The sequence below is a fragment of the Podarcis vaucheri genome (assembly GCF_965113315.1).
Source record: "Podarcis vaucheri genome assembly, chromosome: 12".
Classification (NCBI taxonomy): Eukaryota; Metazoa; Chordata; class Lepidosauria; order Squamata; family Lacertidae; genus Podarcis; species Podarcis vaucheri.
Genome location: NC_138750.1, coordinates 10,244,784 through 10,257,093, shown reverse-complemented (window position 1 = coordinate 10,257,093; position 12,310 = coordinate 10,244,784). Strand labels below are relative to the sequence as shown.

Below are 12,310 nucleotides of genomic sequence, written 5' to 3'. Positions count from 1 at the left end.
AGTATTACTCGGAAGTTACAACAGTAACATAAAAATGTCCTGGGGCAAAATGTTATTAGGTTGCTTATTGGGTTGAAATGAATAGATTTCTTTTAAGGGTTCTTAATGAGAGAAATGAGATTGAAAGCACACTTGCAATAGATTCTACCACTGAGCCCTTTCCCTCAAATCCCTATTAAGGGAGCAAGTTTTCTCTGATTTGCTACATTAACTCCTGCAGAAAACTATATGGCACTGCTAATGTTTCTTTGGACTGCTTTGAGGAAACTGCAGGACCTCCATTACATTTTCTGATGTCAAGGTTTGTGTAATCATAGCATGCGTGGGTAGTGTTGCCCTTAGGCTGGCTTATCCCTTCGAAATTTTATTAACAAAGCCCCTGTTTTCATGAAAAGGAAGGGGAAAGGCCTGTCGAGTCTGCCCCATTGTTTCTTTTGCACATGAATCAGATTTGGCTTTCCTGTTAAGTAACATCAATCCGGATTTCATGCAGCCAAGACCTTAGACTAGAACCTGCATTTATTCATCACACTCAGGTTTTAAGTTCTCTGCACCCTTACTCAATAGCTTCTGAACCATTAAATGCAGCCAGTCTGGTTGACTGTAACAAGCCAGCTTCAAAACTCCTGGGTTGAAGTTGGTCTGTTTCAGTAAACCATAGTTAAGACCAGGCATAGGCAAACTTGGCCCTCCAGATGTTTTGGGACTACAACTCCCATCATCCCTGACCACAGGTCCTGTTAGCTAGGGATGATGGGAGTTGTAGTCCCAAAATGTCTGGAGAGCCGAGTTTGCCTATGCCTGGTTAAGACTAACCATAGTTTGCTTGGCTTTGGATATAACACTTGACTGCAACTACAGTGGTGCCTCGCAAGACAAAAAGAATCCGTTCTGTGATTCTCTTCGTCTAGCGGTTTTTTCGTCTTGCGAAGCAAGCCCATTGAAGGATTAGGGGATTAGCGCTATTAGCTTTTAGCGGCTTTTAGCGGCTTATCTGCTGATCGGATCAGCTGATAAGCGGCTTAGCGGCTTAGAAAAAGGGGGGAGGAAAAAAACCAGCAGGAACTCGCAAGACATTGTCGTCTTGTGAAGCAAGCCCATAGGAAATTCGTTTGCGAAGCAGCTCCAAAATGGAAAACTCTTTTGTCTAGCGAGTTTTCCGTCTTGCGAGGCATTCGTCTTGCGGGGCACCACTGTAGTTAAAAAAGGAAGCAATGAAGAGGTAAAATCAGTCATGATCAAATGGGCACAAGATGTAGGTCACAACATTATGATGGAAGATTGGGAAAGGTTAAGGAATCTAAAATTTACAGATTGTTCTTTGTTGAAGGAGAATTATATGAAGATGATGTATAGATGGTATAGGATACCAGTGCAGTTAGGGGAAATGTACAAAACTAGCTCGAATATATGTTGGAAGTGTAAGGAAAAGGAGGGGACATTTTATCACATGTGGTGGAATTGTGATGTAATTTTAAAAAATTGGGAAATGATATACAATGAATTGAAGAAAATGTTCCATCTAACATTTGTTTAAAAGCCTGAAGCATTTTTGTTAGGGATTGTCAGGAAAGACCTGCCAAAGAAGTTGAGAAACATCTTTAGGTATGCGACAACAGCGGGAGAGTCTTAATAGCACAAGGATGGAAAACCGAGGAAACTCCGATTAAAGAAGTATGGCAAGAGAAATTGATGGAATATGCAGAATTGGCAAAATTGATATATAAACTACAGGACGAGGATAACTGTGACTTTAAAGATGAATGGGAACCTTTTACGAAGTACTTAAAGATGCAACAAAGTGAATTGGACTCCTTGGCAGGTTTTCAATAAACACTCACAAACTTTTTATTGATAATAACCAGTTAGACAAATTAAGGATCTATACAATTCTGTAACATGCAGAGACTAGCATTTATAGAGAAACCAGAGATTGGAACTGAGGGAAGTCAGGGGTGAGGGGTGGGGAGGGGGGGTTGTTTTATGGGAGGGAGGGTGAATGGGGGGGAATTAAGGATGATATGTTTTAAGATAATATGTTTTGTTTAAATTCCTAATAATTTTTTTTTTTTAAAGGAAGCAAAAACTTCCAACTTTTGCACAGACGTGATGGAGGAGGAGGAGAGCTTAGGAGTGCCTGGGCCTCCTAGGCGCCAACTCAATGGGGCTGGGGCACCTCAAAGTATGTGGGGACAGGGTTCAGCCCCCTGATCTTGAGGGGGCGGCAGAGACAGACCCCACCAGGCCTCCCCATGGTGGCAGAGGGCCTTGCCGGGCCTTGCAGCCTCCTCCCGATCTGCATGACATCACACATGTGGGTTGCATATGTGACATCACGCACACACGGCAAGGATCCCCCCCCCATGTCAGGTGGAACTGGGTGCCTCTGCTGAGGCTCATTCATGTACTACTTAACCATCATTCAGCATCACACTCAAATGAGGCTACAAAATGGCAGTAGCTCTTGTTAACTCTAGATAGGTACTTGCTAGCAATGCTGGTCCAATCCACCTCTAAAACGGAACAATAGCATTTTCAATAATGTTGCTCACTTATTGGCATTACACCTCTTGCCCCCTCAGAAGTGGGTCACTAGTTATGCCTATAATCTGTGTGAGGTGAAGGTAAATTGACTGCTAGCAATATACAGTGCCCCTGACGGCAGTTTTACAGAATAGGGTCACGTAGCTGTTTGTACTCAGCTTTGACGCATCATGTTTTTGCCAAACATCAACCAAGGAGCACTGCCAGAAGTTGATTGCCATGAATCATCCACACTTGCCCAATTAAATATTATGCTTTTTGTGTCAGCTTTGAAAAAGATAAAAGTGCATATGCTTTCTAAGCAGGAGAAAAGAACACTGCCTAAAATATTTTCTTATATTTTTGTCTTTCCACGATTTCCAAAGCTTCCAAAGCTACAATTTGGGGCCTTCTTAAATGTAAATAATTTTAGAACAGTTTCACAAAACACAGTAATTATCTCAGATTGGTTGTTACTATTATTTTGTATTTGTTTTCAGTTTATTCTTCTTTCTGTGTACTAAATTTTGTGCCATTTTGCCATGCAGTTAAGTTTTTTGTTCTGAATCCCAAAGGAGTAACTTAACTTATGGATTTAGGGTGCATTTGCCAAGTTAGTAGAAAAAAAGATAGCAATATTTACATTATGGCCACTGGCTAAAACCATACTGAAGCTCTGAGGCATTATATATTCTGTGGCATGCACATAATTTGCACTTGTGGAACCATTGCCCAAAACAACTGCCACTGTTTAAGTTACTGGTAACTTTATAATCTCCTGTTGCCTGACCTTTTGGCCAGTTTCAAAATCCCACAGTCCAAAGGGGAACTACATTCTCTGAGCATTGGAGAAGGAACAAGTTAGAATCCCAAACACATATCTGAGCAACAGACTATAATCCAAAGGGTCTAAACCAGAGACCCACTTTGGTGCTCGTAAATCTTGGGGTTTGTTGTAATTTAAATCCCACGAACAAGCCATAAATAATAATAATAATAACAATAATAATTTATTATTTATACCCTGCCCATCTGGCTGGGTTTCCCCAGTGGGACATGCAGGAAATCTACCCAGAATGCACAACATTGTTTGGGTCTCCTAAGAAAGGGGATTCATTTACTTACCGCTACACCTGTCTTAAAAAGGAGGTAATGAACAGTCTGTGTGACGTCTGCGGCATGCATTAGGTTGTGATATGGGTTTTTATGCTTGCTGTAGCCAACTTCCAAGGCTTCCACAAAGGAGACAAGAGCAGATATTGGAATCTAAACAAAAACACAGGAAGTGAAGTACATTTGGCAAAGCTTGTTGAAATCTTAAGCATCAAGACCTTAGCACCAAATATGGTTTCTTTCTCAATTTAAAAAAAAATCATAGAATCATAGAGTTGGAAGAGACCACAAGGGCCATCGAGTCCAACCCCCTGCCAAGCAGGAAACATCATCAGAGCACTCCTGACATATGGTTGTCAAGCCTCTGCTTAAAGACCTCCAAAGTAGGAGACTCCACCACACTCCTTGGCAGCAAATTCCACTGTCAAACAGCTCTTACTGTCAGGAAGTTCTTCCTAATGTTTAGATGGAATCTTCTTTCTTGTAGTTTGTACTGTCAGGAAGTTCTTCCTAATGTTTAGGTGGAATCTTCTTTCTTGTAGTTTGAATCCATTCCATTTCCATTTGAAATCAAATGGAAGGCCTCAGAAAACTTTTTATACATGGATGATGGTGCTTCAAATTGTCTCGCTCTCTTATAAATATCAACCAAAGTTAATGGCATATGTACTTATCATTTGCCCTTAATGTCCAAAATGTGTGTGATTTCAGACGTTCAGACGTTCACCACTAGCATGCAGTATTAACTGCATTCTCCTTTGGTTTTCTACAGCCTCTTTGTTTTGGAAATTTACTGGAACACATAGGGTTATGGAGCTTGTGAAACATGGACCACTTATAAACACCATCTCCAACTCCTTGAAAGATTCCATCAATGGTGTCTCCGAAAATTTTTACACATCACTTGGGAAAACACGTGAACTAATGCCAGTGTACTGGAATAAGCAAAGATCATCAGTGACAAAGCAATGATTCTTCAACATCAGCTTCGTTGGACTGGTCATGTTGTGTGGATGCCTGATCATCGTCTTCCAAAGCAACTACTCTATTCTGAACTTAAAAATGGAAAATGTAATACTGGTGGTCAACAAGAGGTTTAAAGACTGTCTCAAGGCAAATCTGAAAAAATGTAGTATAAACACCGGCAACTGGGAAACACTGGCCTGCGAGTGCTCCAATTGGAGAACAGCCTTTACCGAAGGTGTCATGGATTTTGAAGACGCTTGAACTCAGGACGCAAGGAAGAAACATGCTAAGAGGAAGGCACGTTTGGCAAACCCTCACCATGATTAATTCCCATCTGGAAACCTATGTCCCCACGGTGGAAGGCCGTGTGGCTCCAGAATTGGCCCCCACAGTCACTTACAGACTCGCTGTTAAGACTGTATTCATGGAAGACAATCCTATTTGGCTACGAGGGATCGCCAAAGAAGAAGAAGAAGTCATACTCAGTGTAGACCCATTCAATTTAGTTTTTTCAGCAGTCTCCTCTGAGTATGACTTTATTGGGCATAGTATTGCCTATATACTTTTAAAACTATACATATCCCAATGGGAAGGGGGGTTGCTGGTTTTACTAAGGTGGACATTAACTGCTTTCAGTCTATATCCAAGAATTAAGCTTGGTTAGCTTCTTTTAAAACAATGGGAATCAGTGTAACACAGAAGACTGAGCATGGGTTATAAGCTGAGACTCAAAATACACCTCAGTGTGGCCTTGGGTAGATCACCCAAAGCTAGTTCAAGTATTCAGAAGTCATGTCATCCTACAGGACTGTGCCACTTCCAAATCCATGTGTGGATCACAGGACTTCTCGTATATATTTTGATCTTGATATACTTTCATACAGACTCCACCTCACCAAATATCACATATCTTCAAGGGAGAAACAAGGGGTAGTTTCCTGTAGCTTCTTCCTCCTTTTTAACACTTGTGATTCTGTATTTTTTAAGTGCTCAGGTACCACGGAGGAGACAGAAAAGGCAAGGTGCTGCAGAGCCGAGGAGAAGGCAATACCAGACTCTAGATCCCAGTTAGAAGGGCATAGGGGGAAGAACAGCAGTCCTGAGCAGCCTCCTGGTGTAAGGAGAGCTTTCCTCCTCTAGCTCTCTCTTAGTGGGAGGATACAAATGATTTACCGTATTTTTCGCCCCATAAGACGCACTTTTTCCCCTCCAAAAATGAAGGGGAAATCGGGGTGCGTCTTATGGGGCGAATGCCTGCAAGCCTCGCGCGCCCGGCAGGAGGTCCCACCGGGTGCGTGAGGCTTGGGGCGGCAGCCTGTCGCCCGAAGCACGGGGAGCCCTCGGGAGGGCTCTCCCTGCTTCGGGCGAGTGTCTGCAAGCCTCGCGCACCCGGCAGGAGGTCCCACCGGGTGCGCGAGGCTTGGGGCGGCAGCCTGTCGCCCGAAGCACGGGGAGCCCTCGGGAGGGCTCTCCCTGCTTCGGGCGAGTGTCTGCAAGCCTTGCGCACCCAGCAGGAGGTCCCACCGGGTGCGCGAGGCTTGGGGCGGCAGCCTGTCGCCCGAAGCACGGGGAGCCCTCGGGAGGGCTCTCCCTGCTTCGGGCGAGTGTCTGCAAGCCTCGCGCACCCGGCAGGAGGTCCCACCGGGTGCGCGAGGCTTGGGGCGGCAGCCTGTCGCCCGAAGCACGGGGAGCCCTGGGAGGGCTCTCCCTGCTTCAGGCGAGTGTCTGCAAGCTTCGCGCACCCGGCAGGAGGTCCCACCGGGTGCGCGAGGCTTGGGGCGGCAGCCTGTCGCCCGAAGCACGGGGAGCCCTGGGAGGGCTCTCCCTGCTTCAGGCGAGTGTCTGCAAGCCTTGCGCACCCAGCAGGAGGTCCCACCGGGTGCGCGAGGCTTGGGGCGGCAGCGGACTGCTTGCGCGCACCTAGAAGCTTGGAGCGCGCTGAGCTCAGCACGCCCCAAGCTTCTGGTGTAGCGCAGGGGTCCGCTAGCCCTGGGAGAGCCCCGCGGCTCTCCCAGGGCTAGCGGACTGCTTGCCGGCACGCAGAAGCTTGGGGCGCGCTGAGCTCAGCACGCCCCAAGCTTCTGGATTAGCGCAGGGGTCCGCTAGCCCTGGGAGAGGCGCCCGGCTCTCCCACGCTAGCGGAGACCTTGCCGGCATGCAGAAGCTTGGGGCGCGCTGAGCTCCGCACGCCCCAAGCTCCTGGTGTAGCGCAGCGCACCTGGGGGGGAAATAAAAATTTTTCCCTTTATTTCCCCCCAAAAAAACTAGGTGCGTCTTATGGGCCGGTGCGTCTTATGCCGCGAAAAATACGGTACTAGGGATTGTACAACGATGCAGAGATAGGAAGTGCAACATATTTTTGCCACCTCCATATTACCACAACCAAAGCCATGCTAGATGAACAATAAAGAGCTCATTTGGGTATTGCTCAGAAACTTGAAGGGGAACGGTTAAGCCACAGAACCAAACAAGGGGATGTTGGCTGTAGTTGGGTAGGATTGTCTTCTTCTTCTTCTTCTTCTTCTTCTTCTTCTTCTTCTTCTTCTTCTTTGGTGATCACTCATAGCTGAGTAAGATTGTCTTCCATAAACATGGTTTTAACAATGAGTCTGTAGGTGACTGTGGAGGCCAATTCTGGATCCACACGTCCTTCCACAGTGGGGACATTGGTTTCCAGGCAGGAGTTGATCACGGTGTGTATTTGCCAAGCGTGCCTTCCTCTTAGCACGTTTCTCCCTTGCATCCTGAGTGAGTGTCTTCAAAGCCCATGACATCTTTGGTAAAGGCTGTTCTCCAACTGGAGCGCTCGCAGGCCAGTGTTTCCCAGTTGTCGGTGTTTATACTACATTTTTTAAGATTTGCCTTGAGACAGTCTTAAACCTCTTTTGTTGACCACCAGCATTACACTTTCTATTTTTAAGTTTGGAACAGAGTAGTTGCTTTGGAAGACCATAATGCCATAAAGCCAGGAAGTTTAGTGTGACTGGCATTGAAATATACTCGGAGTTGAGAGTATATTTATTCAGCTCTTTATTCAGCTCATAATGGTGAGGAGGAATGGAAGTTCCCCCAGAATGTCTGCTTTATATACATTATTTATACAATGGGCCCACGTGATTGGCTAATTCCGGGATTCTCCTGTAGGCCAATCAGGTTGCGGATTCCCTTCCACCTGGAGCTGGATTGGGTGGCTCTTGTGGACCAATCAGACTGCTGCATTTAGGATCCTATTCAACTCAGTACATAACAGGCATCAAAAACTTTTGTTACAGGAGCGCTACTGAATACAGCACGGAACCCTTCCTTCAGTGAAGCCGGTAAATGTACCCCATTTCAATATGATGCCATATTGACTGATTCTTACTGGGTCTCGTTCATCGCAATAGTAATAACATCCTAGTTAAATCAGGCGACAAGTATGCGACAGGCAGGGTTTATCAACCACGTGTTCATGGCCAATAGCACAGATAAAGCAGAATTACATATATTTCTCCTTTGAGTAAATTACAAGAGAACAGAGAGGAAGGGCACTGCAGGATTACTGACCTTGAAGCGGCTGATCAAATCATAACGTGTGAGCAATTCGTAGAAAATGAATTTCAGTGCATGGTCCCCACTAGCGTCATTTAGTGCAAATACGTCGAAGGACCACTTGTCTACGTTCTGTGAGAAAAAAGGCAGCATTAGTGTCATCAGTGACAGAAAGGAAAACGACGACTGTTAAACACAAAGCCTATACACGCTTTGATGATGTAAGGTAGTCAGTAAATTTTTGAGTTGAATCTGTTTGGCATATTAAGACACTAGCAATTTTAACCAGAGGACGTGGGTGGCACTGTGGTCAAAACCACTGAGCCTCTTGGGCTTGCCAGTCAGAAAGTCAGAGGTTCGAAACCCCGTGGCGGGGTGAGCTCCCGTTGCTCGGTCCCAGCTCCTGCCAACCTAGCAGTTCGAAAGCACGCCAAAAAGTGCAAGTAGATAAATAGGTACCACTCCAGCAGGAAGGTAAATGGCATTTCCGTGCACTGCTCTGGTTCGCCAGAAGCGGCTTAGTCATGCTGGCCACATGATCCAGAAAAAACTGTCTGCAGACATACGCCGGCTCCCTCGGTCTGTAAAGCGAGATGAGTGCCGCAACCCCAGAGTCGTCTGCGACTGGACTTAACTGTCAGGGGTCCTTTGCCTTTACCTTTTTAATTTTAACCAGTCAAATTAAATCCTGTGGCAGCTACAAGCAACCAAGTTAAAGAATGCAGAGTCCAGCTCTAAATTCGAGAAACATCAGAGAGCCATCTATTTTAGTTGGAGCATTTACTGCTTAGAGAGAACTTCGTTCTTTCATTCTTTTTCATTTATGCTTTCATTCTTTCATTTACTGTCTTTCTTGTATAATGGAAGAAAAAGTGGTGTGCATAGGTGCTAGCTAGTCTCTCATCCAAGCACTCAGATTCAGACCTACTGGGCTGCAGCAAGTATTATGTGCCTTCAAAATCATACACATCAAAGAGAGAGAGAGAGAGAGAGAGAGAGCGCAAAATTGAAGAATTAAGTAGTGATGAAGAGATTGTGCTTATGATTTTATTTTATTTTTGCTGCGGTGCATTGCTCTATATGTTCCCTCCACAATTTCTCATGATAACAGACTACTAAATGAAACCTTTCCCCAAGAGGTGTAGAAGTAATTTGTTCAAGACTATCTTGGAAATGAACTTCTTAAAAGGGCCTCTCAAAAGAGGAATCTGCCCCCATGAACCCCTGACCTTCATTGATGGCTGTTTCTGTTTATTCCCATGCTGGGAAAGGGTTCTCAGCTGCAGTGTACCCTTATTCCACCTGCCCCCAATGCATCTTCTCCACTCTCCTCTTTTCTTAACTGCAAGTAGAGAGTGGGGACTCAGCTATACAGCTGCAAATAAAACGTTTTAAGTTTGTTGTAAAGTGCAATATACAAATGTGGCACTAGATGGCGAGAGTGAACCATAGCAAATTCAACATATTTTTCAAAACCTTTTTTAAAAAAGCATTTTCACAGCGTTTCTTTAAATGTGTGTAGATTCCACCTGGGAGATGCTGTAGTAGCTGAAGCAGAGGGCTAGGGGAGGAAAGGTTTTCTTCTTCCTCTCCATCATCCTGGCATGCTTCACAGTGTACAGTGGTACCTCAGGTTACATACGCTTTAGGTTACAGACTCCGCTAACCCAGAAATAGTACCTCTGGTTAAGAACTTTGCTTCAGGATGAGAACAGAAATCGTGCTCCGGCGGTGCGGCAGCAGCAGGAGGCCCCATTAGCTAAAGTGGTGCTTCAGGTTAAGAACAGTTTCAGATTAAGAATGGACCTCCGGAACGAATTAAGTACTTAACCCGAGGTACCTCTGTATCTGGACAAAAGGCATAGGACTGCTTAGGAACTGAAGTCTTCTCAAGGGACATTGCCCTTGAGAAACTTTCGGTTCCCAAGCACTACTGCTCTTTTACTCTTGACACTCTGCAGAGTGCACCAGAAAGAAATAGGAGAAGCAGGGAAGAAAAACATCATTGGAAAAAATGTTTTGAATACTGGGAGCCAAGGTGCATACTTCCCAACCCTTTTGGATTGACTCAGGAAATAAGCCAGCTTGTTTCTGGTTGCTGCTGTTTTCAAACTCACACACAAGTCAAGTGATTTCTGAGTCACACCAAGCAGAGACCAGGGTAGCGTGCCCATCTCTGCTCTTTGGCAAAAGTTCACGTTTATAAAAAGGTTACCCTCCCCATGATCTCAAGTCTTGAGGTTCCATTCATATCGTTGCCACTTGGCTAGGTGTTTTGTTCTTTTTAAGCTCAAACACAACCCAGCAATAGAGAAGACAGCCAATGGATACTCAATGTACTGTGTAGTCACAATGCTGATTTGTGTTGCAGGATTTGCCCCCAGTGGAAGATGCTACCACAATAGTGAGGCGAGCATTTGAAATGAAAATTGCACCACTTTGATTGGGCAGTTTCCTCCAAGCCACCCTATGCTTCCAAAAAGAAAGGAATGCAGTGACAGAGAGAAAATCATTCAATCTGCACAAATAGCTTACTATATAGGCAACCACATGTAGCAAGCGCTGTGTGCATCTTTAATTTTGGGGGCAGGGAATGCTCTTTCAGTGCATTTTTCTTTTCTTATTTTCATTATAATGTCAAGAAAATGTCTGGTGACTGTAAGTGCACGCAAATTGTCTCCTATGCAGTGGTGGCTGCCACGTGGAATGGTTTAAAATTACTTAATCAAAAACACAATTCTCAGTCCCTTCACTGTTATGTTGTTAATTGTGCGCCAGAAGTTAATGGTACTTAGGGCCATTTGATATCTATTATTACCCGTCCACCTAAGTAGGCCACTGCCAAGCAATTTTTTATTGCCATTTTTAATCAATGTAAATTCAAGTGTACAAATGTAATGAACGGTGGCAGGAAAAAGAGACGCCCAAGTGTGCTGCAAATCAGACTTACAAGGCAATTTCCGCCGACACAACTCATACATTATGCATTTGATTATAGCATGAATATCCTACACGCAGTTGGGCTGTAATTTCCCCCGATGTGTTTTCAGACTAAGTGACATTTCCTCAAGCAGCCAGAACAGCAGCGCAGTGGATACGACATACACTGACGTTGCATCAATTGCCTGATGTGAAGATAACATTTTAAAAATGGGACTGTCCCGCTTCAGTATGCTCTGAAATTTCCCTGTGCCGCTTCCGCCAACTTGCATATCACTTTTATTCCATTGCAGAAGAGGCAAATAGTGGCAGAAAAGAAAAGATATTGTATGGAGCCGAAGTACACCTTTTGTAGGTGATGCTAACACTGGGAAGTAGGACAGCCCACCAAATAAAATGATCAGTTAAGAACCCTCCATAATCCGCGTTCAAATCAGATGCACAACAGGCTTACTGCCTGGCTTCTCATAGAACACTTAGACCAGGGGTCCCCAAACTAAGGCCTGTGGGCCGGATAAGGCCCGAGGGATTCATTTATCCAGCCCACGGCGACCCCCTCCACCTGCTGCCACTGCCCACTCTTACCAGCACTGCACTGCGTTGCTGCCCACTTCCAGGTCGGAGGAGCACCGGAAATAGCTTGTGTGCATGTGCGGACATAAATCTGACATCAAGAATCACAAAACAGAGAAACCAGTAGGAGAACACTTCAATCTCCCAGGACATTCTATACAAGATCTCAAAGTAGCTGTTTTACTACAAAGGAATTTCAGAAATAGACTGGAAAGAGAAGCTGCTGAATTGCAACTCATTACCAAACTTAAAACCATGGAGAGACCTGGTCTGAACAAAGACATTGGATTCTTATCCCATTATACATGACTAAGCCATTTCTCACCTTCTCACCCCTTGCCTTTTCCTGTAAGACCTATTACAGTCGTTAAGAGTCGTCAACAGGCTCATCTCAGCTATCTGCCAATCTCCCATTCCCACCACCCTTCTGAGTAATACCCCTCCCCACCTTCTCACTATATAGAAGGATCTGGCAACTTCTGTTTCAGTGTGTCTGAAGAAGTGTGCATGCACACGAAAGCTCATACCAAGAACTAACTTAGTTGGTCTTTAAGGTGCTACTGGAAGGAATTTTTTTATTTTGGCATGTGCAAGTGTTATTTGTGCATGCGCAAGTGTTATTTCCAGTGCACATCTGGGTTGGAGGAGGCCCATGCACATCTGA

General features: G+C 44.9%; 1 protein-coding gene across 8 annotated transcripts in view; it reads right to left on the bottom strand.

Annotated features, from left to right (window-relative positions):
• Positions 1 to 12,310, bottom strand: part of PDE1C (phosphodiesterase 1C) — a 265,314-nt gene that overhangs the window by 57,433 nt on the left and 195,571 nt on the right. For all 8 annotated transcript variants that reach the window (XR_014212337.1, XR_014212338.1, XR_014212339.1 and 5 more), the window contains 2 exons: positions 8,149 to 8,265; positions 3,649 to 3,789 (listed from right to left, as the gene is read on the bottom strand). Coding sequence is in view for 2 of the 8 variants with exons in the window: in XM_082192834.1 (XP_082048960.1) it covers positions 3,649 to 3,789; positions 8,149 to 8,265 (258 nt within the window). In the remaining 6 variants the exon portion in view is untranslated. The remainder of the gene's footprint in view (positions 1 to 3,648; positions 3,790 to 8,148; positions 8,266 to 12,310) is intronic.